Raw genomic sequence first — 27,655 nt, forward strand, 5'->3', positions numbered from 1 at the left:
CTTACAGACTATCAAATATTGGCCACCCTTCCCCATGCCGGCCTCAATTGCACAAGCAGGGAGGGACAACTGGAGCTCACACTAAGGAAAGGCGGAGTCCATAGTATCCTTTAGTTTATATTCTACAACCAAAGGCATTTCGGGCATTGGTGAGGTGGTGGTGGAGGATATTTTGGGGACCAGCAGTGACACTCTCAGTACAATCACATTGTAAAAGTGGGAACCTTTCTGCTTCTGGGTGAGGGGTGTACTGGTTGAAACTATGGGGTCAGATTCTGGACTCTGATTGCCTTGCTCTTATGGCGGGCATGAGCCCCCCTTTGGCAGAATACCTCTGCTCTTCAATGGCCGCCTCGGGTTCACTCCAGAATGACAGGGTGGCCGCATTGTCTCCCTGTTAGCTGTGGGCATCTGAAACCCTGGGTGGACTCCCAGCCTCTTCATCTTCCATGTTCTCTGACAAGCTTTATTGTCTTTCCCTGCCTTAATGGATATTTAGACTTGGGACCAGCTTTGACTCTATTTTAGCTACTTTAACTAAATTTCAATTCCCTTCTTTTTCTTTCCTGGAAGCCTAACTTTGCACCATCTCTGGCTTCTAACACCTGTCTTGATGGTAACTGTTTAGTTTTGTCCCTTCTTGCTATAAGATGAGGAGGAAGGTAGCACAGGTGGATAATTCAGGTTTCCTATATAAGGTAGGAATTGAGCTGGCCTTTGAAGTTTGAGCAATATCCCAACAAGTGGAGAGAGTTGGGGAGGGGGCCTCAGGCAGCAAGAACAGAAAAGAGATGGCACAGCCTGGTGTCACGGAACAGACTTGGTTCTTGGAGTTGGACAGAACTGGATTCAAGGTGTGAGTAGGCTCTGGTTCTTACAAGACATAAGACCTTGTGCAGGTTCCATAACTTCTCTGGTCCTTGACTTCCTTACTTGTAAAATGGGGACAACGCAATGTGTCAGAGTTGTTGGAACTATTAAATAGTGCATGGGAAAGCAGCTAGCACAGAACCTCTGGTAAGCCTTCACTTAAATTTTGATTTTTGTCATTTCATGCTATCTGTGCTGCTGGTTTACTTACAGAGAAAGAGCCAGAGAGTGGGAAAAAACTCGTTTCTGCTCTAACCTCTTGCCTGGCCAATTGTTCATTGCTGAGCAGTAGGAACACTCCCTCCGTACCTGGTCCTCCAGGGCCTGGCCTTGAGCACCCCAACTAACAAAGCTTGCATACAGGACTGATGCTGACTTATCTTGCCTTTGTTAAAACTCAGCCTGGGAGTGTAAAGTGATGTCAGCTCTTGTGTCCCTTATCCTCCTGTATGTGGTTGTGAATTCCAACTGTGGCTTTGTGATCTCACATAAGACACTGTTATGGAAACCCCTGTATTATGAGTTCAGGGAGACCCTGATGTTGGAGTGTCTTGGACTCATTTGCCCTTGTGAATCGAATGTGCTTGTGTAAATATGCCTTGTCCCAGCTCAAGAACCCAGGGGCCTTGTCTTATTCTGAGAGCCGCCTTCAGAAGACTTTAGCACCCTCACCATGTCCATCTTGCTGCTAACTGGCTCTGTCTAAATTCACCAATCATCTGCTCTGCCTCGGGGTTTTTGATCTTTGCTCCAATATTTCCATCTCTGGACTTAGATCTCTGCTAACAAGATGTATTTGTTGTCCCTGGTCTTTCATTCTCACCTTGGTTCCTTATGTTTGATCTAGAAGCCTCACCAGGCACCCTATTTTCTCTTTAGTGATGGAGACTGCAATAATCACAGCTCAGGCAGTAACACTTGGGTTTCTGGCACTAGATGTCCAGAATTCTTTAATTCTAACTTTCAGTTGAATCTGTGGATCCAGACTCTTTATAGGTGAAACTCACCAACCATACCCATCCAGCCAGCCAGAAGTGCCTTGCTGCAGTTGCTTGTAGACTCCAAATTCAAACTCCAGCAGAGATTCTGATTTTGCAGGTTGGTTAGGGAAGGGGCTTGGGTGTGTTGGAGAACTACAGGGAAGTGGAGAATAGAACTGTGCCTCGAATCCCAGGTGCTTCTGATGCAGGGAGGTCGCGACTCAGACACTCTGAGCAACACTGACCGATACTGAGGTTTCTGCAAGTCCCACTTTCATATAAAGGGAAATGTCCTGTTGGCCAATAGGGATTTAAAGTCACAAGGTTTAAGACAAGGTAAGAATGACTTGCTTTAAATTAGAGCTTCTTTGGAGATAGAGGACAATTTAATTTCCTAAGGAGGGTAAACATTCTTTCCCTAAGTATTTTGCTTGATTAGCTGTTTCTACAGAGGGAACTCCCAGGTGAATTTCAGGCCATGCTTTGTTCAAATTAAATTAAATTTTGAATGTGTTCAAGTCTGTGTTTAGGACCTGTGCCTGGGATTACAGAGTATAGAGTGTATCCTTATCAGGCTCCCTTGTCACCGTCCCCCTCCAATCCTTGCCCTTAAGTTGCTCCACACTCCAGCTGGCTCCCACTAACTGTTAGTAATGTCTTTGCAATAAGTACTTCATGGGCGATCTTTTTTCTGAGCTATATTTTTAGTGGAAGAGATGAAAGGAGACTGGAGAATTAAAATCTAGATAAGCAGTCTCTCCACTGGAATGTTACTAAGAGGATGTGGTCATTTAAAAGTACTTTCTCCTCTTCTCTTCAGTGTTTGACATCTGAAGTCATAGAAGATGCTATCACACCTTGCTTTATTAACATGGCTAGAATCACTTATTTCAAAAAGCCCAGGAACATTAACCTTAAATGAAAAGAGAGTGGCACGAAAGGAAAGATAAAGGGAAACTGGCTTTTGGCAGCTGGAGATGCCAGCTCTCAGCCAGGCCCCTGCAGGTTCTGTTAAGTGGCCCCATGAATTTATTTTACAGGGAGATCATTTCCACTATCTCAGCATACTGAGAGCTGTCATTGTTCGGACAAGATTCAGAAATCTAGTTAAGTTATATAATGTGCTGCTCTTCCAGGAGAACATGAGAAGGAGGGGGGTAGTAAGTTAGTGAAGAAAGTAGATCCTGGAGATATCAGAATTGGCTTTTTGGGGAGCTCAGCAGGACTTGCCAAGAGGGGTCAAGAGAAATTGGACCGTGGATTATGCACACTCTGGCCACAGCCATTGAGCCTGAGGCTAAGGGCATGGCTGGCAGGGCAGAGCTCTTGCAGGAATGGTGAACGCTGCATTCACCATTCTCTGGTTTTCAGCTGCCTCCGGGTCAAAAGGTGTATGTATTCAATACGCCTCACAGAAGCGCTTGTAGAAGTTATTGGGTGACTCTTCTGGCTTCTGGGTAATTAGGGCAACTTTGTTCATGTTGGTCAGCTTTTTGGCCCCTTCCCGCACTCCTTGGAGAAGAGCCTCTCAGTACCGCTCAAATGCTGCTTGTCCTTCTGCTGCATTGAAATCCCACCTTGGGTTGGTCTCAGGTGCCACTCATGAGCCCATTGTTCCACATCCAGGGTGCCTGCAGGCGCCCATTCCTGAAGCCACTTCCGAGTTCCAGTCATGATCCGACACCGTTCTTTGGTACTGAAGAGGGTCAGCAGGAGTTGCCGGCAATCTTCCCACGTGGGGCTGTGAATCTGGAAGATAGACTCCAGGAGATCAATGAGGGCCTGTGGTTTCTCTGAGTAGGACGGCATATGGTGTTTCCAATTCAACAGATCAATGGTGGAGAAAGGCTGATAATACAGAGCAGATTGGCCTGGCTGGATGGTTCTGTCACCTGTGGTGGACCTCGAATTTCACACAGAGGCATCTGGAAGGCCAGGGTAAGAGGTTGGGCAGACTGCAACTGACGAACGAGTGGTGGAGATGCCAGAGGAGGAGAAACTGATGGTGGTGGGGTTTCAGGTGCAATCAGGGGTGGCCGGGAGGGTGATGTGACTTGTGGGTTGTAAGGTGGAGGTAGGTCCTCCATCAGGTCTCCCTGATGTATTGGCTTTGTCTTGAGATCACGGACCCTCTCAGCCACTAGAACCCTACTCTGTCCCTCATCAGTGCAGAGCCAAACCCAACAGGGTGTAGTTTGAGCAATCTCCAGCCATGTATCTATATAGAGGAATTGATCTGGGTAACCCAGAATCCCAGTCACCACTCTCCACACTGAACATATAGTGGGCAGGTCAAGGGATTCCCCCCCCCCCCACAGGCCAGCCTACTCCAAAGATCGGCCATTCCAGCCCACAGAGAGTTCTTAATCTGTCGGGTGTCATCGTGACCCCATATCTGTCCTTAAAGCCCGTTTTAAAATGTGTCAGCATGCACCCCAAAATCATTGGCTTGGATTCAGACCCTCCCATGTTTTCCCATTCCCTACACCACTGACAAAAACCTTGTCCCTGACCAGACTCTGGTCCCTGCTCCAGCTCCTCCCCTTAGCAAATCATCATTGTGATGTCGCCACAGAACCCCAGGTTAGCACCCACTCAAACCCTGTAGCTGTGGGGCTACAGACGCAATGACCGCAAACAGTCAATGTGTTCCTTCCACTCACACATTCCTTCCCCTGGGGGATCCCTGTTCTTAGGAGCTGATCAGGCTCCTCTTCCATCCCACTGACGGGCCTACACTCCAGGAGCTGATTGGGCTCCTCTTTTGTCCCACTGACGGGCCTACCTCGGGCGGGTCTCGGGGACCCTACCTTGTCCAACGTCCTGGCCTTGGTCTGCCACTCCAGCTCACTCAGCCCGGCACCCACCCTGCTGGTGCACTGTGGAGGCCAGCACCTGCCAGGTGCAACGTGGCCTGTGTCAGCAAGGCCTTGGCAAGCTTGGCATTGCCCTTGGCCAACAGCTCTGCTTCTCTCTTCTTGGCGCTGGAGGAGAGAGATGCCGCTCAGTACTCGCTAGTCTCAGCCCACCGTCCGCTGTCTAGGTGGCTTCAAGGGGCCAGTTCGGTTGGCTTTCCTGGTCAGGGAACCAAAATGTTGTGGCAAGTGTACAGCTAGTGTTACGGCTCTTGACTGGGGAAAGAACCGAGTAGCACACAGAGAGTCGGAGAACAGTCTTTATTCAGCCAGCAGGCTCAACCCAACAAGTGTTGCAGCTCTCTTCCTGTCTTCTGACCCTGCCTTCCTTGTTCTCCCGCTTTTATACCCTTGGTAGGGCTCAAAAAGCATCCAATCAGCAACAAGCTTTAACATCTAATCAGCAAAAAGCTTTAACATCCAATCAGCAACAGCGGGATTCAAAAATTACCCAATCAGGATCACGTGAGCAGCGCCTCTGGAAGCAGGCGGTGGCACGTGTCCCGGCGCCATTCCAGCACTCAGGGCCCGGTGGGTCTACCATGGGGCCCGGCAGCAGCCAACTGGCCCTGCGCAGCGCCAGCTGGCGAGGATGCTGAGTGACCGGGAGGTGGCAAGCGGCCGTGTCACAGCACCCATCGTTTTCTGCATCACTAGAGCCAAAGAAAGTGCAGGGTGGGGGCAGAGACACAGGTGTGCATCACTTTTGCCATCCGGGAAGCCAGCTCAAAGCCTGTATTGTCATGACAGCTTCATCATTGCATAGAAGGAATGGCAAATTTGTATCCTGGCAGGAGGGGCTTTCCATTCACTAAAAATATGAGAAAAGATTATAAACCATTATTTTGTAGGGGTGAAGGTGGGCATTAGTCCCGGACTGGGATTGGTGTGGAGGCTGGCACTTAGGAGGAGCTAGATCATGGTGTTGCGCATTGTATAAATTGCCTTGACCTTGAGTTGTGTAATTTAGCAGTTTTCTTGGAACAGGCACATAAATCTAAATACTAAAATCATTGGATGTGTATATGAATAGCTGGTAACACAGCAAAGGAATTTGCTACTTTAATGAGGCCTTTTGTATAAATGTATATGGTGAGAACATGGTATAAATATTTTGGATCATTTAAGGTCAAACTAGAATAATTTAATAGTAGTGACTGATTTTGATTGTTTAAAATTTTACTTCTGTCCTATTACAAAAATATTTTATCTTGTAAAAATTGTGGAAAAAAATTCCACTCAAACTCAAACTCAAAATAAGTAACTCTATGAAACAAAGATAATCACTACCCACATTTTATTAATAGAACTTTCTAGTCTTTTTTATATGTATACCTATACATATTTTTACAAAAGAGATCTTATCACACATTTTGCTAAGTTCTTTTTTCACTTACATGTATATGTCTATGAATGTTTTGTATCCTTTTAATTTTTTAATGTTATTTTTTTATTTCAAGAAAATATGAGAGTACAAACATTTTGGTTGCATTTTATATCTTTGCCTCCCTAGCAAGGGTTAGAGCGTGCTCTTCCCCTACACAATGCTTACCACATTCCTCAGATGTGGGTCTACCCCCAACCCCTGAATACCTGGGGAACATCACCACCATTTGAGCAACATAGTGTTAGTACCAATTTGATGGCTAGTATATGTGGAGCCCATTCTTTCGATCTTGTGTCACTTCACTTCGGATAATGGGCTTAAGTGCAATCCAGGATAATATAAGCTGTGCTAGCTCACTGTCATTTCTTAGAATTGAGAAATATTCCATTGTAAACATATACCAAATTTTAATAATCCACTCATGAATTGACAGGCACTTGGGTTGTTTCCATGTCCTTGCAATAGTGAATTGTGCTGCCATAAACATTTGGGTGCAGATGTCTTTTATAGAATGTCTTATGCTCCTTTGGGTAGATGCCTAATAATGCTATTGCTGGAGTGAATGGTATGTCTATTTTTAGCTCTTTGAGGTATCTTCAAATTCTTTTCCACAAAGTTGCACTAATTTGCAATCCCACCAGCAGTGTAAGAGTGTTCCTGTCTCTCCAGCATTTGTTGTTTGGGGATTTTTTGATAGAGGCCAATCTCACTGGGGTTAGGTGATAGCTCATTGTGGTTTTGATTTGCATTTCTCTAATAATTAGACATGTTGAGCATTTTTTTATATGTTTGTTGGCCATTCTGTTGTCTTTTGAAAAGTTTCTGTTCATTGCCATTGTCCATTTCTTGATGGGGTTGTTTGATTTTTTTCTTGTTAATTATTTTGAGTTCTAGATAGATTCTTGTTATCAGACCTTTGTTGAAAGTATAGATAGCAAATATTTTCTCCCATTCTGTAGGTTGTCTATTTGCTCTAATGATAGTTTCCTTGGCTGTGCAGAAGCTTTTGAATTTGATCAGATTCCATTTGTTTTTGTTGCTGTGGTGATTGCCTTGAAAGTCTTCAAGAATTCTTTGCCTAGGCCAATGTCTGAAAGGGTCTTCCTAACATAATCTAGGATTCTTAAGGTTTCATGCCTTAGGTTTAAGTCTGTTATCTATCTTGAGTGAATTTTTGTGAGAAGTGAGAGGTAGGGATCCAGATTCATTCTTCTGCTTATAGTTATCCAGTTTTCCCAGCACCATTTATTGAAAAGAGATTCTTTTCCTCAATGTATATTTTTGTCTGCTTTATCAAAGATTAGCTTACCACATGCAGATGGTTTCATCTCTGGAATCTCAGTCCTGTTCTAAAGATGGATGCCTCTGTTCTTGTGCCAGTACCAGGATGATTTAATTATTATTGCTTTATAGTACAGATTGAAGTCTGGAAGACTGATGCCTCCCAGTTTGTTCTTTTTACTTAAGATTGCTTTGGCTATACGAAGTCTTTTCTGGTTCCATACAAAGTGAAGAATTATTTTTTCCAGATATTTAAAGAATGATGATGGTATTTTGATCAGGATTGCATTTATTCTGTAGATCACTTTAGGTGATATTGACATTTTAACGATATTGATTATACCAATCCATGAACAAGGTAGATTTTTCCATCTGTTTACATCTTCTACAATTTCTTTTTTTTAGTGCTTCGTAGTTCTCCTTGTTATGTCTTTCATATCTTTCGTTAAATATATTCCTAGATATTTAATTTTCTTTGGGGCTATAGTAAAAGGTATTGCGTTTTTGATTTGAGTTTCGGCTTGACTATTGTTGGCGTATATGAATGTCTCTGATTTGTGTATATTGATTTTGTAACCTGAGACTTTACCAAATTCATTTATCAAATCTAGGAGTCTATTGGACTCTTTTTAATTTTTTATTTGAACCTGCATTGCTGGCAATTGTTTTGTATTCTTTTTAATGAGTAAATATTTCACCACAATTTCTCCAACCTATTGTCAGATTAGTTTGAACTTTTTTGGTAACAAAAGTTTTTGTGATAAGTATCTCTGTAGTAAACTGTTGCATGTGCTTATTGTCTTATACTATGTTTCTAGAAGTAAAGTTTCTAGGTCTAAGTATTTGTAAAATTTTAAGACATTGTATAGATTTTAATAGAAATATCATCCCAAAGGTACTTCTATTTTGCATTCCCATCAGTAGTGATTGAAAGTTTGTTTCCTTCAAATGCTGATCAACTCTGGAAATTGTTAAAAAATATTTACCAATTAGACTGTTGCTGTCTTGAGCTTTTTTCATCTGCAATGGCCAATTATATTTTTTCTTTTGGAACTTGCTTTCACTTTCTTGGCACTTCTCCTACCAGAGTGTTTGTTGTTGTAGCTAAGAACTCTTTTTATGTCTTATATGTGTCTTGCTGCCATTTCAGAACAATATCTTTTGGAAAGAGAATGACTACCTTTTAATTTAATTGTCATATGCTCATTCAACTAAATTCAACAAATATCTACTAAGTAACTTTTGGGTGCCAGGCATTGTGCTAGGTAATAGCATACAATTTTGAGAAAAGAGACTTACCTCTCATGGTGAACAAGTTAAAAGGCAATTTAAATTCTCTAACAGAATTTAACCACTAGGTACTTTTGGATGCAGGTAGAATGGGCACCTCAATCCATTTCTAGGTAGTTATGGGGGCCTTCTTGGAGGAAGAGATGTATTTGCTGAGCCCTAAATAATGAATAGTAGTTAGCCAGACAAGGGGAGGGTGGGGGTGTGTGTGCATGCCAGTGAGAGGGAATAGTGTTAACAAAGTATTAATACAGTGGTAACAGAAGTCAGGGAGTGCAAAGTAAATGCATGGAATTGCATATACCCACATACATGGCTGGAACTCACAGTGGGAGCAGTAGGGCAGGGGGTTGGGTTGGTTAGCAAGAGATGAGGCCGAACAGTAAGATGTGATCAGATTATATAGCATTTTATGTTGCATATTGGGCAGTGTGGATATTTTTATCTGATATTCTATCATTGTCATTGATGGTTTTCAAATAAGTGACAGGACAGTAAAGAAATAGTGATGGTATTCCTGGAATCCGAGAGAGGATCCAGGAGGCCCTTTGGAAGGTGGGGCTGAATGTGCATAAACAGATTAGAGTAGTAAACAGGAAGAATCAATGGGTATTATTTGCTGAGAGGGGCGAGGAGAGAAGAGCCAAAGATGGTTACCCATATTTCAGGAGGATGGAGGAGATGCTAGTCCATGATTTTGGGAACACAGAGGGAGGAATTGGTCACTTTAAGAAATGAAGTTTTGGAGACTTTGGATGTGTTAAGATTTTGGTGGTTGTCATGCACCAGAGTGGATTTCCTCCAGTCTGATATGTGGACCCTGAAGCACAATAACATTTTTAAGGAAAATACAAAGTTTTAGAGTTACTAACACACAGCAATTGAAATGTGGGAGTAGACAACAATGCCAAGAAGAGTATACAGAATGAAAAGAAAGGCCCCAACAACAAAAAAAAAAAGCTGAGGAACTCCAATATTTAAATGATAAGAAGGAAAGGGAAAGATTGAGATGGAGCATTTAGAAAAAGTGTTGTGAAGCCTTTTGTGGAGAACAGCATATCTATCATATGGCGCAGGTTAAGCAAATGAGACGGAGTACAGAGCTACCTTTGGACTTAGCAATGAGGGTTTTTTGACCTTATTGGTAGGCATTGGGTGCAGGTGGATGCGATTCTAAAGGGTTAAGGATTGAATGGGAGGTAAGGAAATGAAGACAGTGAATGCAGTCATCTCTTTAAACAAGATTGGTTGTGGAGGGATGAGAGAAGAGAGGGAGGCAGCCGAAAGACAGATGGTTGTGAGAGGAAGCAAAGAGGGAGAGGTGCTGACTTGGCTGCAGGGATGAAGCAGGGATGGAGAGAAAATTCTGAAGATGAACCCCTGAGGTTGGAGGGGCCCACCAGAGGTGAAGCATGACTAGGATCTAGAATTCAGGCAGATTTCACTAGTCTGAGACCAAAAGAGAAATTCTACACCTTTTTGTGATAGAGGAAAATAACAAAGGACAGGTGTGGATGGGTAGGGTGGCAGGGAATTGGGGGATTTGCTATGTGATGATTTCTATTTTGTGCAGTGGGAGATGAGATTTTCTGCTGGGCATTGGAAGAGGGAGGTGGTTGGTGGGAGGTTCGAAGGAATTGGAGAAGGTTTTACAGTTGCTATGGAGAGTAGAAAAGGGAGCTGAACAGGAATGGATCAGAAGATTCTCAGGCAGCACTGAGGGTCCTGTTGAGCTTGAAGCTGAAAAATTTTAAGTGATGCCAAATCTGTTTATGGCATTGTGATTTTTTTTTTAAATCTCTAGCTGAGAAGGCAGATTCCAGGGTTAGGATTTTTCCAGTTGAGTAGCAGAAGATTGATGAGGCAAGCTATTAGAGGGCAATGCAATAGCATGGTTGAAGTGATGAAACTAGGGGTTCAAGGTTGGGCAGGGAGGAGAATGATAGGGCAGTTAAAAGACCAGGAGAGAATGTAGAAGGGTCAAGAGACTGCAGGTTTGGCGGAAGGTTAAAGAACTTGGAGTAATGCATGTGGTGAAAATAAATAGAGATGCAAAAAAAAAACCCTGTAGTCAGAAGGGGGGATTTCAGATTTTCGATTTCAGATTTCAGAATTGTATGTTTCAGAAAAGGCTAATATTGAACATACTTCACTGGTGTTAACATTGACAAGGACAAATTGGGGCTAGCAACCAATCCAGCCACACTGGTGTGTACCAGGGTGTGGATATGGGAGATACGTGTTACCATTTTTGGAGCTGAGGAAGATAAGTTTGAGCACTGGATGAATCACTCCCATGAATATTGAATTTTCCCAGATTTGTGATGTGACTTGGGAATGAAAAGGAAAATCATGAGGCTGATAGCAACATCATTGAGTGAGAGGCTATTCCTGTCCATGTTATTTCAAGGTATTTCTGGGCTGGATAATAGAGGAGACAGTATAGGAAGGTGTCCCTAAACCTTGGTTGGTCAGAAGTTCTAAAGGACAGTGGCAGAACTGTAGTCTGGAGCAGCATTGGGAAAAGTGGCACATGGGTCCCCTTTGCCAAATCTTGAGATTTGGAATAATTGTCCATCTGGGAGGATGGAATGAGACAATGTTCTTGGAGGAATCAAGTTTAAGACAAGAAACTGGAAGAAATATTAAAGATGTTGAAGATAGAGTAGAATTCGTTTACCCTGAAATAGGCAGATGTTGGAAGGAGAGTAATGGCATATTGACTCAGAGAGGAATGTAAAACCACACGGGAGTGAGCAGACAGAGGCTGATATTTTGAGTGGTGACTTGGGATGACCAGGATACAAGGCATGAAGGGATTAGCAGGCTGCAGCGTTTCCAAATAATTAGTCCCAGCAGCCTCCTGATGGATAAGAGGCTGGAGGGGGGATGAGCTCAGGCCAGCATGCAGAGTGAGCTGTGGCTTGTAGCGATTGTGCTTCCAAGAAATCCCAGAAGTGAGCAGGTCGTCATTGGAATTGGTTCCAGGGCTTTGACCACATGTTGGAAACAACTAGTCTCTTGTGGGACATATACTGTATCTGGTTTTCCTGCAGTAGAGTACACCTGCAGTGTGACTTAATTGTGCTAGAATTGAGACTAGCACTCTATCAAGTGGAAGCCTTTAGAACTGATGGTGGGGGGTGGAGCAGAGACGCATTCATTGGCTGGCGAGAATCTGAACGAGTAAGTTTCTCAGTATGTTGGCCACCAGGCACAGTGTCCAGAAGCACATCAGCACTCAGTTGATGCTTATTCAGCAATCAAGCTATAAGTTATTTGAAAATAGAGTGATGTGTGTTACTCTTCAGATTTTACAGGAAAGTGGTGGGTTGGGCTTAGGTATTATCTCACCTTGGCCCTCAAGTTCTTTGGTGTTGAGAATAAAATCAAAGAGCCATGGGGATTGCAGTTCATGGCAGAGCTTGAACATAGGGAAGGAGAATTAGTGAGCTGAGGGATATTACAAGAATGACTACACAAGAAAATAAGGATACAAAGAAACATGGTGGAGCTCGGTTTGGGGCATGTATCTCGGTTCTCTAATATGATGCCTTGCATACACTTAGCAAATACCTAAGTATGTGTGTTGATGAATCTTTTGTTGCTAAGATTAGCAGGAGAAAGTAAGAGAAATTGTGCCCTTTGATCAGGGCTAGTGCTGGAATGAAATGTATTCTGTAGTGTGGCTACAGCTGGCATACTGAAGGGGAACTGAAATGACAATTGGAATTAGTTTCTCTCTTTGCCATGGCAACATGGCTTCCATTCCCCAGCACACCTTGCTCTTGTGGCTAGGGTCTGAGCCTTCCTATGGGAGGGAAAGTCATGGTTTAATTGGTGGTGGTGGAGAGAATTCCTTCCTTCCTTCTTGCACTTACAATGCTTACTGCCTGTCAGCTTTGTGTTAGGTGCTGGGAGCACAGGAATGACTAAGTCCTCTTCTTGCAAGCAGCCATCAGTGCAGTTTGCTACATGTTTGGCTGTGCTGAGGAATGCTTTCAGAAGGTGATAGGGCTTTGGCAAATGAAAAAGAGTTTGAGGAGATGACTATTCATTAGAAGAAATTTATTAGAAAGAACTGTACTTTAGCAATGTCTCCGTAGTGGCAGTGAGACGGTCTCTAAGATAGACTGATTCAGGTATGCAAGAGTTGAGACCTTGCAGCTCAAAGCATCCTCCATTGGGCATTAGCATTAGCAACATCACCTGGGAGCACTTTAGAAATGCAGACTTTTGGGCCTCACCCAGACATAATCATTGTAACAATATTCCCAGGTGATTTCTGAGATGCACTGATTTAGGAGCAATGGGATGGTTCTCATGCCATTCATGTGGACCCCAAAGGAGGGATGACCTGACCGTTTCCTCTCATACCATAGGTTCATAAGCCATTCTATGATCTTTTTGGAAAAATGATAGAAATTTTAAAAATACACTTTAAAAATATTTTTAAATATTTTTAAAATAACAAATTTTAAAATATTTCAGTAATATGAGAAATTCCATCCTTTTGGAGCCATGCATTTTCAAAACATTTTAAATTCATGGATTGTTAATGGGTTCAGGAGGGCATGCACATCTTTGTTATACCTGTGCTATTTTATTTCTTAAGCTTGGTGATGGGATATAGGTGTTCATCAGAGTATAATTTGCCCTTTTTTGTAGGTTGCAATATTTTATAATTCAAATTTATAAAATCTTGATTAAACAGTAATCTGCAAAATCTACAAAAAGCAAAAGGGCAAGAAAAACATCCTTTATCCAAAATGGTACCTCAAGACTCATGTTGAGGGTGGGAGTAGAAGCTAAGTGGTGGTGACAGCATTAGTGTAAATGGTAATAGTTTACATTTGTGTTGAGTACTATTGTGAGGGTACTTGCTATATGCTAAACACTAAGTGCTTTATATGGAAAACATTTAATTCTCAGTTACTCCTGGAGCAAAGACTTATTTGTGCCCATTTCACATGGGTATTTTCATAAGTGAAAAAATTAAGATATGTAGATGTCAGACACTTGGCCCAAGGCCACAGATAGTTGAGAAACTGGGATTTGAACTCAGTTCACAGAAATGCCAGGTATACATGCATTAACAGTATCCTATAGCATAGCACACAATCTCTGTATAATCAGTATCAATAGAAGAATAACTCAGCATGAAGAAAAATAATGTACTCCTTTTTCGTTGGCCAGGTCAGAGTGAAGCAAAGGCAATATATTTTTGGTCTTGAACCAAAAATTTTCTATTTGTTAGCTGTTCTTTGCGGTTTTTCTATTTGTTAGCTGTTCTTTGCATATCTGAACTTAGATTGCATATGAGAATGCAATTTGGAGCTAGAAAGGAATAAAATTGAGGAAAATGCCCCCATTTGACTTTAAAAATATGGGGGAAATCCACTAATTAAAAAAGTTGCATAAGGTCTCTCCTTGGGGAGGAGGGGATCAAACCACAGAAGCTCCCCTTTTTCTGTGCCTGAAACTCAAAACCATCCTTCAAGACCCAGATGACTGTCATTCTGTTGAGAATCCTTCTGCCATTTTTGAGATGGGGTAGGGGGTTGTGCTCTCATCTCCTCTACTTGTGATGACAGTAGCTGACCCCTATAGAGCACAACTGTATATTGGGGTGCACCTTATCACTTTATAACAGCTGCGAGAATCCCTCTCACCATCTCTGTCTTACAGAGGAAGAAACAGATGCGTTTTGAGATTAAGTAGCTCATCTGATATCATGTAGTTAATAAGTGACAGAGCCAGAATTCAAATCCCAGAAGTTGTCATAAAAAAACGGCAGAGCTATCTGCTTCCCTTGTCATGCTGATTCTGTTGTCTTTCTCCTCTCTTCCAACTCTTGGTCAACTCTGAGTCATTCATTTAAAGTACTGAGGGTGCTATTTTAGTGCTAGGACATACAAGTACACTCCCTGCCCCCCAAGGTGCTTCCAGTCTAGGCAAAGTGTGGGGAGGGAAAAGATCTTCCAAAAAACAAGCAGAGAGCCTCGATAAAGATCAGGAAGGGAAAAAGCACAATCCTTCCCAACACTGCCTGTGTGGCAGGAGTATAGAGGTCACTGTGTAGAGAGAAAGTTCAGTCTAGGGAGAGCTGAACAGCCTGCAGACCAGAAAGCTTTGGGTTTTAATGGGAGCCACTAGATGGTATTAAAGAAATTTGGAAAATGTGGATTTAGACCATATTCACACGTATATCAACAACTAGTGATGGTAGAGAAATTAACCAGCCAGTGGGCTATGTTCAGAAATTCCCATTCAAGAAGTTAAAGAATAACAATGAAAGACATGGGAGGAAACGAATAAAATGTAACACTTTATTATTTTTTTTATCTTAGAAGGAATTCACCAAAGGCTTCATATTATGCTATGGCATCTTTAATTATAAAAATAAGCAAATAAAATAACTTGCATCTGTCATTACCATGATATGTTTCATACCCTTTATATGCACATGGAGCTTAAAAATGTAATTTAACAATAAATAATGACATATACCAGATATGCTCACTGTTTATTCCAGTACTCAGCCAAAAACCTAAATATCATTTAAATTATAAATACATAATGCAAATATAATGGCACAAAAATGTCTAAAGTGCAACCAAATCACAAGAGAAAAATCATGCAAACTGTGGTCTAGGTCAGCCCCCGAATCACTCTGCAGCAAACACGAGATGAAGCTTTGGAAGTTTAAGGGGGAATAGGAGGGAGGAGGAGGGTTAGAGGACAGAGAAGCAAAAAACTAGCAACATTGTGAGAACTGCTTCTTTTCTGTATGTGTAGATACATGTATTGTAGATACATATATAAGTATTATCATGGGGAGAAAAGGCGGGTACCACGGTTTGAAGAGATCACAGCAAAAGAAAACCTACTGGACGGAAAGAAAAGAGAATTTTGCTAGGAATACTCATGAACTACTCATTGCATTTGGGGGGGTTCCTGGCTTAGTGGGTTTGCGAAATGTACACAACACACAAACTTTAATAGCTTTTCTGGTTCAGAGAAGTCAGCCTTGCCTGGGAGTGTGGGAGGTGTGGGAGGGAGGGGGGAGAGTCTAACTTAGAATATGGTCTACCTGATTTCCAAGAGGCTAAGGCAGTGTCCATATGTTTGGGGACCTGGGGATGGGACAGTTCTAAGTATAAAAATGCCCTTAACGATCTGGTGTCGGCACACTTGGAGGCTGTGTGGGAACAAGGGCAGCCACGTTTGTGCTGCTGCTGCTGCGGGGTCTGCTGTGACAGCTCTTGGTCCTTGAGCAGCACATTACTGGTTTTAAAGGCTTTATGGTAAAGTTGTATTGCTTTTCACTTTCCTGGAGATGTGCCCCCCCTCCTCCCACCAGGATTCCTATCGCTCGATTGCGGCAAAGCTTGAGTTCAGCCTAGTGGGAGTCAAGCACCAAAAATTTCTACCTAAGCGAGTTTGGAGTGGCCCCTACAGTCCTACCCCTCCTCCCTCTTCCCCTCTCAACATTGACCTTTGGTGGGCAGTGACGCTCATAGGGGACTGTTGGGTTCAAGGACAGTGACCCTGAGAAACTGTTGTTCATAGATAGGTTAATCATTTGGCTTTGGTGGTTGCCATCTTGTAAACATCACGGCAGGAATAATCAAACCACCAGCTCTTTCCCCTCTTTCTTTCTTTCCTTTTTTTTTTCTTTTTTTCTTTTTTTAAATGATCCTACAGAGATGGTCCAGCTGCCAGGACTACTTTGGCAGGCAGCGTGCTACAGGACAAAAATGTAAGAGGAGTCTATTAAGGCTGGACAGCCCAGGGTTACTTATATTGCCTCAGCCCTAAGTCCCCTGGACTAAAGACCCAAAGGCTGGTTGACTCGTTCCTGATTGATTTAATGGAAAGTCTCCCACCCCATCATCATCTGCCAGAGTACCAGGCACCGATGAAAGGGGGAGAGTTGAGAACTGCCACTTTCCAAGGTTATAGTCAGCCTCTTCATGCTGTGAGTGGTCCAAGCCCAAAGGAATGCTCTTTTTTGATCCAGTATTTCCCAGTTGGACGTGACAGAGCTCTTTCAGGATGGGTCTAAGTCAAGAGGAACCTCTGGGTTGAGGTGGGCTGGGAGATTAACATCTTGCCTGGGGTCCTTCAGATAAACCTGTTGGTTTTCCTATCTAACACAGGCCCATCTTAAGTTTTGATGTTGAATTAAAACTACTTCTACCCCCTTAGTTATAAAAAAGGCCACAAGGAGCATTTATGTGGATATCTGGAAGTGAGATAGTTATTCCATTCCCAGGAAAAGAAAAATAAAGCTAAGTTACAAAACTAAATCTATATGCAATAAAGTTATTATATACTGCTTTGTTTAAGCAGAGTCCTCTGGAATTTATGTACAGTACATTAGTTTTCAGCTATTTATATTCCACAGTTAGACCTTAAGATTCTCTGGTTTTTAAGACAATTGTTAAAGATACTTTTAAAGCTCTGAGCAGTTACAGTACATAAAGATGTTAGCTTTTTGTTTTTCATTAGATGCAAGAAGATGCAGGCTCAAAGTCTGGTTGGAGGGCCAGGCTCGAGCAGTTTGGTAAATGTGTCGGAAAGGAAATTAGATACTGGAGGATCAAGACCTTAAGACACTAGCTCATTAGAGATCAAGAATTCAAACATGACATTCATATTCATCCATGGCCAGCACAGATTCATAACACGAATTCCATTTAACATCTTTATGAGCATTTAAGACATGCATTTAAATAAAGTTTCTCATCGGCTAACGCTATTGGGGCAACCATTCTAAGGGGCTCCACATTTTCAAATTACAATGACTGGGGAGTTACATGAATGTTTTGTTTTTCAGAGTTGTTTGAGGGGAGCTGGGAAAAAGACATGGCAGAGGAAGATGATAGAAGTGGAGGGGGGGATGCTTTCTCCTGAGGAGAGGCAGAGAATGATCACATGTATTCTGTTGGTGGGAAATGCTACCATTGCAGAATGTTTGGGATATTGATTATAGAACCCTAGTTTCATGCAATTTTCTTTAAGGGAGGATAGAAAATAGGAACTACTTTAAAAAATCAAACCAGGCACAGTACAACTCAATGTTGGTGTGTCAACACCACTAAAATGATACTAGTTTGGTGAGGTGGTGAATACCTCTCCCTGGTTATGCACTCTCCTGGGATGTGCGTTTGATGTGGGAGGGAGAGTCCCCCTCACCTCGGAGGTTCCTGAGGAGGACTTTCAGCTTCTGCGGCTCACTGGTGCGCCTCCTGTTGAAGTCGGCGCGTGGGTGTGTTTGGGCACAGTGGTCCGTCTGCAGGATGTGGAAGAGGCTGGCCATGTTGGGCCCAATCTTCTCCATCAGGCTGTCTCTGATTGTGCTGACCGTGTCTTCGTCACATTCCAGTAGGCTTCGGACTAGTCTGTTATAGTATCTGTATCAGGAAAGAGAGACCATGTGATGGTCATTCAGTTAGGGCCGGACCGTGCCAACATAACTAGTTGATCAGCTGAAGGTGGCTCTTAGTTCCTAAGCCCTATGCCATGTCCCCTTAGCTTGAGTGGATCTGCGCCCTGGGTTTGCTACACCATGCCAGGCAGGGTCTGTCTTTGTGTTTAGAGTTCAGGAGATTTAAATCACACTCTGGAGAGTAGGCTGACTGCCGTGACTAAAATCTTTAGAAACAGAATTGTAGAGCCAAGAGGACCACGGAAACCATTTAGTGACTGGTTCAACTTTCTCTTTGTAGAGAAGAAATGCAGGTGGAAGAGTTGAAGTAACTTATAATGGGGTGAGCCCAACAGTCAACATGGATATCAGTGGTTATTACACATACATAGTTATTTTGACGCTTTTTTGCAATTTTCCCTTTTCTTGATGTGTGCACGGGTATGCGTGCAGATATGTACATCTTCTGACAAAACTTCCATCTAAGTTCCCTCTCTCCTGTGTCTCATGCATTTTTATACAAAATCTAACTCTCTTATTGGCTGGGCCTTGATAAAGGCCATTGACTGCCTCCTGTCTCTAGTTTTCCTCCAAAAATATATGGTAGTTAGAAGGCCAAATGCCAGGCAATGAGGATATTTAAATAGAAAGATGGGTGGTCCTTAAGGGTTCATGCGTTCATAATTCCACAAAGCCTCTCACTGTTCTAGGTTTTGCTGGCCTCTTTCCATTTTGGACATCTCATATATATTTGGTTATGATCACACAAGCCAGCATTTGGTGGTTTCATGATGGTTTTGTTGCCCTGACTAGACTGAAACTTATCGGAGGTGGGATTTATGTCCTTAATCTTTGTGTCTACTCTGGTCCAGTGTCACTGGGCTCTATTGTCTGCTCACTGTACCTTTGTGGATTTATTTTATGGCCATTGAAGAAATGGAGTCTTAAAAATCTGATTCTCTTCAATAAGTCATGATTCTCACAAAAAAATATTAACTGTAGGTCTGGTGTATTTTACAAAAAAATTTTTGTGTTTGGAATAAATTGCCTTCTTGTTTGGAGCAAATTCTTTCAGCATCCCAATCAATGCCTCTAAGCCTTATGGCTCAGAAAGGATTAAACTGTCTAATATTTATAGCATAGAAATCACTTGTCCTGTTCTTTGGGAAGACAGTTCAGGTATTTTCCAATTCAGGCTGGGATGTGTTTGTTCCATTTGGAGGTGGCAGTTGTTAAAACCCATTAGCTCTGTGCTCACTAATAAGGAACTCTCCAGATGACAGTGACCTGCAGCATTTATGTGGAGAGACCCTTTCCTCAGAGGAGCCCAAGGATCTCTGGGGCCACAGGATCTTCTATGAAAAGAAACCTGTTTATTTTTAACTTGCCGCATAGAGTCCAGGATAAAACATCTTTTCAGAATAACTTAACCCCCCAGAGAGGTCCTTTCAAGGATGGACGATAAATCGAGTGGAACATGGGTAATGAGGCAGAGCGGTCACCCTTCTGTGGCTGAGCAGAATGAAGTTGGGGACTGAAAGACAAGTGCAGTGTCTGGGTCACTGACACAGGCCTGGTGATACCCTGCCCTCCAGGGAAAATTAGAGCTAGTTGTGGTTAAAATCTGGACTCTGGGACACAGAGGAACATTTTCCAATCCTTTGAGACTAAAAAGCACATGGATCAAAGTAGACCTGGCTTGGATGGGGAAATGGGGAGGAAACCGATTTTCGAAAAATGGAGAATAAATAACTTTGTACCAACAGCTTCACCCATCTACATACCCACATTATAATAGATCTCCAGGCATCTCCTAACTTTTGGGCTCTGCTAGGACCTGGGTCCCTCTGGCTTGCTGTGTCTATTTCAGAGGGTGATTAGATCCTAGAGGATAAGGTTTCTGACCCCCTGCCCCTCTAATAAGGACTTTATGACTTAGAAGTTAACCTTCCACTTCTAGAAAGAGCTATTCATGCCAGATGAGCCCCAGAATGGGCTCAGAAAAATATCTTTCCTTAGGGAAAAAAGAATTTAAAGTTTGTTCTTAGAAGGACTTGGCAGCTAGCTCTTCTCTGGATGAAGGAGTCTAATACCCTTAAGGAAACTAAGCTGCTATAGCCAGCCTTGCAGCTGTAGGGCCATACATTTCCTTAGGGTTCTCCTTTTTCTGAGGACTCCTCCCTTTACTGTCACTTTCTCTGCCAACCCAGGTATGATACCTGATCTTGATATTTCTTGATGACCCTTGCCAATCTACCTTTACTTCTCCCCCCCCCAAGCTTTGTTAACAAGGGCAGGTTAAGGGAGCTCCTTAGAATATAAAAAGGTCCAAGGTTCCATTAGTAGCCTTTGAAAGGCTGAAAAATGCATCAGGCTGCCTTGGTTTTAACACAGTTTGTCAGTATGAGCAATAGGTGAACCCTGTGCCCCCCCATTAAGGGCCTGGAATGTGGCATTTACCTGTGGGATTGTGCTGGTCAATGAGATAGATCTTTCCTATAAGTCACTAAAGGGCAGTAGACTGTTTAAGAGGTCTCCATGAGCAAAAGTTGGCTTAGCCATTGCCACATATTTATTGAGCATGTTCTTGTTCCAAGTCTTACTGTCACTATGGCTGGTGGTAAGATGTGCTCTTTCTTTTAGGAGCGAATGTACACAAATTTAATTCCTGACTACCATGGTGCACATATATTCAATTGTGCCTGGTATTCTATTTTCAGATTAGGGATATTTCCTGCAGGTTTTGCTGGCTGCCATTTTTGAAGTAGAAATCAAATAGCTTGGCTCCAGGCCATGTGAGTTCTAGGCTCAATCTCAGTTATTCACAAGCTGTGTGACCTTCACCAGGTCACGCCTCTCTCTCTGAGCCTTTGTTCTTTAATCAGTAAAATGAAGCAGTTCGTCTAGATAACCTCTGCAGTCATCTCCAGCTATGACATTCTATGTTTCTAGGAATTCAACATCTATCTTCCTTCCTAATTTAACAAAAAGTAGTGCAGCTCTGCTTACAGCCCCTTCTTTGCAGAAGGAGTTAAAATTACTTAGAAGATTCCTTTCTATATCTTTATGGAGGTTGGAAGGGATGTGTTGCAAAGACTCAGTGGGCTGAGAGTTCTGATCACCCAGCCTGGAAGGACCTTTTTAAGCATGTTTCTTTTTTTTTCACACTTTTAAAATTCCAGCCCTGATTTTTTTTTCCCTTGGTAAAGAATAAGATCAGATATTCTCCATAGTTACTGTTTCAGCCATGCTTACCCAAATACACACATACTGCCTAGAAACATTCTGTGTGAGGGTTTATAAATAGTCCTTTGTTTCCCTTGATCAATATTATTCTTCTGTTTCCTGTTCCCTATCCATGCCCTAGAGAGTTGGAAGCTTTGTCAGTTTTCCTACTCTGGAACTGGATTGGTCTAATTGGCCTCCCAAGCCTTGGATTGCCCTGCCTGATCAATTTTGCCTACTTCCCTTGTGGTCACAAGCATAGTTTGCAAATTCAGGCAGGGGGGACACTTTAGCTCCCTTTTTTCTTCCAGGTGCATTTCTGTCATAGAAAATCCTGTCGTTCTGGCTCTTGGTCCAGTCACAGGCTTTTGGATTCTCCCAGCTCCAAATCTCATGCTAGATAAGTCACAGGAAGGTGGAATGAACCTGTAACTACTTCCTTTTGCAATTCTGTGCCAATTGGCACCAACTTCACGTGTGTCTATGGTGGGGCAGAGGCTGGGAAAGCAGGATGTTTCAGGAGGGTGTGAGGAGCTTAAATAGAGCAAAGCAAGCCCAGCGTGGAACCGGAAATCTCCACAGTCCTGAACAGGAATAATATTAGCCAGTTGAAGAGAAATTCTTGGAGAAAGGTTGCATGGAAGATTCTGGTTTTCAAGAGCTGGCCATTTTTCCTCCCCACTGACCTTTTCCTAATGAGTCCCCTGAGATGAAATTGGGGAGATTAGAAAATGGTCACTTAAGAAAGTCGCCTTAAGGTGTTGAAAATAAAGCACCTATTAAAAGGAATGCCCCAATTAAAAATTCATTAGTCACTTCTGAGATAAGTTGAGCTCTCTAGTCTAATATCTGTTTCATTCTTCTACAAGACCTCTCCCTTCATAATGGAAGATGCTACTTCAGTCAAGATAGGATGAGTATTGACTCAAAATTGGTGACATGCCATATTATCATGATTTGTCACCGGATCCTGGAAGGATCTAAGCCTGTAATTGTGGCTTTGCTAACACACCCCTCCCCTACCTCTAACCACCACACAAACCCATACTTGGTCGGTCCTTAGTCCCTGTCGAAGAATTGATTTCTTTTCCTCATGGTGAAGAGAGTCTCCAGCAATTAATTAGTCAGGTGTCCCCTCCTTTCCCTCCCCCATCCATGCAACAGGAATAGTCCTAGGAGAATTTTAAAACCAAGGTTGATATGAAGAGGCCACTTGAGAGAAAGGAGGGATTTAATGGTCGTGTTCTGAGAAAATCAGTTAGAAACCCTATCATAATGCTGCTTCCAAGGACCAGAGAAATGATTTATATAAATCGACATATGGTTCTAGAAGGGCACTCACCTGCAGTTAAGACTGAATCAGAAATTTTACAAAATGTCTATATTGGGGACCTAAACCTTTCCCTAAGGAGGAGCTCCTTTTCTGTTGCATGTAGGTACATGACTCATTCACTTGGAAGCTCCAGAAAGACTTGTCACTATTGGAAGAAGGGTGGCGGTACTCGGCTACGAAACTAATCTGATAAGTCTGTCCTAATTCTCAGGTGGTTGGGGTAACATGCATAGGACCGACGACTGCGAATGTGTGCAGGTTTGGCAGGAGAGCCAAAGAATAGTAGAACTTCAGGACTGGGAGCCCAGTTCAAAGCTAAGGGGCATCACAGTAGACTAAATTTGACTAGCCTGCACTGCCCCTGCCACACTAGCCCCATCACCATCTTCTGTCCTTGCTGGGAACCTTTCTAGGCCATACACGTGGAATGATGATGCCAGCCCTCTTATGGTTTAGAAGTTTATTCTCCTGGCCGAGGAAGGCAGTGAGCCGGGGACGGAAAGGCATGATGCTCAGATATTATTGTACTAGCTCCAGTGGCTTTGGGTCATGTTGGAATACTAAGATGAGAAAGTGATATGTGCAGCCACTAGAACACCATTCTAGGAAATCTTGGACTAGCGGAATGGGCTAACTTAAGGCCTGGAAGGGAACATTGAGAATAGTCTACTTGAGCCATTTCACTCTTCACAAAGAAAATCTGAGTCCCAGAGAAGTGAGATGGCTTATTCTGGGCTTACTTGGTGACATCTCTGAATGGGTTTGGGACTGATTCGAAATATGTGCAGATTTAAAAGTGCGCATTATGACATTTGACCAGAGTTTTGATCACAGCTAATTGTACTGCTGCATAGTCATGGATTCAGCCAAATCAGATGTCTCAAAAGCTTGTTTCCAGAAACTTCACTGTTCCCTTCAGGTTTTATGGCAAGAAATGGACAATGAAAATGCACCCGGGGTTGCTGCAGAGATGAAGCTTTCCATGAGCTGCATGGCAAAACTTTTCCTACAATGGTGGGGGCGGGGGAAACCCAAGCTGCTTAAACTGTCACAACCAATTGCAAACATATTTTTTCTGCAAAAGCTGGGAAGACTGCAAGCTAAAATAAGAGCGTGACTGTGGCAATTTAAACCTCCCTCCCAGTCTGGCTCTGCCAGCCAATCCCCCCTCCCCCTGCACTGATGATAAACAAGTAGACTCAGTTCATACCTGTTGGAGAAGTGATTGGGCAGCTGAACAACCTCTGTGATGGCTTCAGGGTTCCGCTTGGCGATGCTGCACACGTTCAGCTTGCTGTAGCACTCTTCTTGTACCTCAGCGATCATCCTCTGGAAAGTGGAGCACCTCCGAATGGCGAGGAACACCTTGGAGGTGACCCCGTTGGCGATGCACTTCAAGCTCTCTTTGACAAATGCTTTTCCCTGCCAAAGAGGGAGGATAGGAGGGAAGGCTTTAGCTCGACCTGATAAGAGGGCAGGGCATACAACATGGGGAATTTAAGGGGGCTCGCCTTGGCACCGTATCGTGGCCATCTGCATATCCTTGCAATAAGAAGACGGCATGCCATGGCCAAGGATTAAAAAGAATGCCCCTCCTCCCTTAGACTCCCTGAGGAATTGAGCTCAGGGAAAGGAAATGAGATTAGAGGGAAAAGGGAGATGAACTATAATCAACCACCCTGCAGGTTGACCATTGTCATAATCCGGTTTTATGTTCTTGGGACTGAGACTTTGAGAATTCAAATCACAAGCTGGTATGCTAGGTCATACAGAGAGAACAACTTCTTTGTTAGAAGCACATTTTAATTTTCTCTGGAAAAAAAGCGGATCTTTGTGGATCTTTACCTCCTCCCCATATAAGAGAGCCTTTGTCAGCTCCTTACAAGATCATGCATTAGCTGGGTGAGGAGAGTCTTAGAACCTATTTCCTGGCCACGTGTGTGTGTACACACATGTTGAGAATGGGAATTTAGAGTGGGAGGCTGAGAGGCAGGGCTGGTTCCTTACAGGACTGGTTCCTAAGAACAATGGTCTGACACAGCCAGCGTGAGCAAGGGGTCAAGTTCTTATTACCTGAGTGTCAAATTTAGCAGCGCTGTATAAGAAGGATTTACAGATGTCGTACATCCCATCTGTGTCACAGGTGGAGTTTTCCAGGCATGCAAAAGCCCCACAGCCGACCTGCAGAGCACTGTTGAGGCAGCGAACCACTTCAGCTGAAAGAGAGAAATCCATCCAATCCAGGTCATATAGGATTGACCTGCGGGCAGCTGGGTGGGATCAAGTGAGTGCAGAGGCCAATTTCAAGGACAAAGGGGTCAGAACAACTTACCCTAGGAGCCTGTCATGAGGAGCGACACATACACACATTCAAATGTGAGATGGGATAGACCAGGAGGCCCTTTGGCTTATAGGAGCCAGAGCACATGACAGAGAGGGAAGAGGTTCTCCCTCTGAGATATGTTCTCTCTGTGGTTTCACCATGATACACAAAAGTGAGGTTGGAGTCTGAAATGAAATGCACAGTGCCTTTAAGCAGCTCTCTACAGCACCAAAGGTTACCACTTGGCACTTGAAAGCATGGAAAGGTGCAGAAGACAGAGGTCGGTGGTCAGGTTTAAGAGGTGAGAGAGCCAGGGAATCCATCTAGCTCCTCAAAACTGCACTCTAGAGTAAAGAGCATGGGCTTTTAATATAAATGGCAGAGAAGAATGAGCCAGGAGTTCACTTGGAGACCCTTCTGATTTTGGGCTTTTAACTTACCATCATATTGGCAGAAAGGAATCTGATCCATTCATGTTTCACCCAACCCCCCCCCATAGGACAGTGCTTAGAGCTATGTTTAATCTCTTTCATATTAAAAGCCTTTTTAAAAGAAACTCAGGTATGGAATAACAAGGCCAAGTCACTCCTTGTGCAAGACTGGAAGAAAACTGCAAAGAACTTGCATGAGGCTTTCTCCATTCTGGATAAGATCTCCCATAAAAGTAATTTCTCTCCCACAGAAGGGGGGGGGGGATGTTCTGGCAGGCAGCTCAGCAAGAAATGATCTGCAGCCTTCATGCCATAGGATTCTCCTCTGAGATCAAAAGCGTGGTTCAGTTAGGCTTCCCCACCCCCTCCCACCACCCGCAGCCTCTGAGATGTTACAAGTCATTTCCCTAATTATATATTTCCACGGGTTCAAATTATAACTTTGCTTTAAGCAGTTTTAATATGCATTAGGGCTGCTATTGTTTTAGGCAAGCTCGATTTGTGAATCACTGCATCTCTATAGCAACTAAGTACAAAAGGAAGTGAAGCAAAAGCCCTCTTCTCAGCAGGGACCTGTGCTCTTCCAAGGGGAGCATGTCTGCAGCATTCTGACACCTGCGATCCCATCTTTGCTGACAGTTGGAGGAGAGAAGGGCAGTAATGGAAGGGGGAGCAAGTGAAGCCCGAGAAGTCAAGAGGCAGATGTGTCAATGCGGGCTTCCTAATGACTCTTCTCCTTCAGAGGCCAAGATCATGCACAATTAACTGCTCCAGAGTCAGGACGAAAGTGAGACCTTCCTCTTGGAGAAACAGCTGCTACATTTTACAAATATTTCTTTTTCAAGGGGCTTATTGGCCATAGGGCTGCAGGGATGACTGAATGGAGTCCGAGAGTGCCAGGAGGGGAGAGGAAGCAGCAGTGTTGGGGGTGGGATGTGTATAGGGTTTTCTCTGAATCTGCCCTGGATTTGTCAGACTTGAGGGCTATGGTTCTGAAAATCAGTCTGAAGAGGGAGGGAAGTCAAGTTACGGGGTCTTAAAGAAGGAAGGAAAGAGGAACAGCATCAGGCAAGCCATGTCTCACCTTAGATCAGCTTCTGGAAAGTGTAAGAGCGCTTTGAGGCATGCCAACATTCAAGCCTTTCCCCCTCCCCCTCCCCCCAAAAGGGTACGTGCCAGATTTCAGGCAATCAGGCTAGGCTTATGCAATGAAATACCCTCAGCAGAGCGTCCAGCTTCTTCGTTAGTTGCATGCAATTTATTAAACAAAGGAGCTTCACTTCCTAAGGCTATTGGATTACACTGGCAGTTTACTGCCATCAGGCATGAAGCACATTTATTATCAAGATCAGCCGTCACAGACACAGTTGCAAAAGCGAGAGGCAAATGAGGACAGCTCTTTGGGGGAGAAAACCGGTCCTGGGTTTGCTGCTTACCTGAGTTCTGAGCTGCCACTCGGGATTTCCTGGGGCTCACAGAGTCATTCTGCTCCGCCTCATGGGTTGCAGAAACACTGATCACCAACACCAGAAGCACTGCTGAGTTTTGGAGCATTCTCTGAGAAGTTTCCGCTAAGTTGTTGGGTTTTTTTTCCTCCCCCCCCTTTCCTCTTTCCCTCTCCCGGCTTGAGTGAAGATGTGGATCTGGATACACAAAAAGCTTAGGTGAGGATTTGATGAGGATTTTTTTTTTTTTTTTTTTTTTTTTTTTTTTTGGTTGCTGCTGCTCCTGCGGAGGACGCTGCTGCTGTTGCCGCCGGCTGCTGCTGCTGCTGCTGCTGTTGGTACTGCAGTCGCTGCTTCTTGCACCTCTGGCTTTTACAAACTGGGGGCCCAAGAGCTGCACCCAGGGATTTTATAGCCGTTCTTATCGGTCCTCAGGATCAGGGACCAATCAGGTCCTGCAACCGGTCTGGCTAGCCAATAGGAGAGCACGCAGTTCAGCTGGAGCTTTTTGACTTCTTAGAAATATTTTCCAGCAAATTAAAAGTACCTGCTGCCAATGTTGTATGTGTGCCGCGCGTGTGTGGGGCTGTGTGTGCAGCGATGTGTGAGAAAGCTATTTTCATGGAAGGGATAACTTTGTATTGATCCAACTAAAGAAATATCCTATGAAAACCTCCTCAAGGTGCTTTTCGAAATCTCTCCTCATGAGCCACTTGGGGGAAATGGGTAGCATAGGCAAGGT

At 43.5% G+C, this 27,655-nt stretch overlaps 1 protein-coding gene across 1 annotated transcript; it reads right to left on the bottom strand.

Moving 5' to 3' along the window:
* Positions 1-15,078: 15,078 nt before the first annotated feature.
* STC1 (stanniocalcin 1) lies at positions 15,079-27,288 on the bottom strand. The gene is made up of 4 exons (XM_012739354.2): positions 26,905-27,288; positions 24,788-24,930; positions 23,925-24,136; positions 15,079-18,142 (listed from the first exon to the last, which is right to left on the bottom strand). The coding sequence occupies exons 1-4, from the start codon at positions 27,020-27,022 to the stop codon at positions 17,872-17,874; spliced, it is 744 nt and encodes a 247-aa protein (XP_012594808.1). The 5' UTR covers positions 27,023-27,288; the 3' UTR covers positions 15,079-17,871.
* Positions 27,289-27,655: the final 367 nt, after the last annotated feature.

The sequence above is a fragment of the Microcebus murinus genome, chromosome 24 (assembly GCF_040939455.1).
Source record: "Microcebus murinus isolate Inina chromosome 24, M.murinus_Inina_mat1.0, whole genome shotgun sequence".
NCBI lineage: Eukaryota > Metazoa > Chordata > Mammalia > Primates > Cheirogaleidae > Microcebus > Microcebus murinus.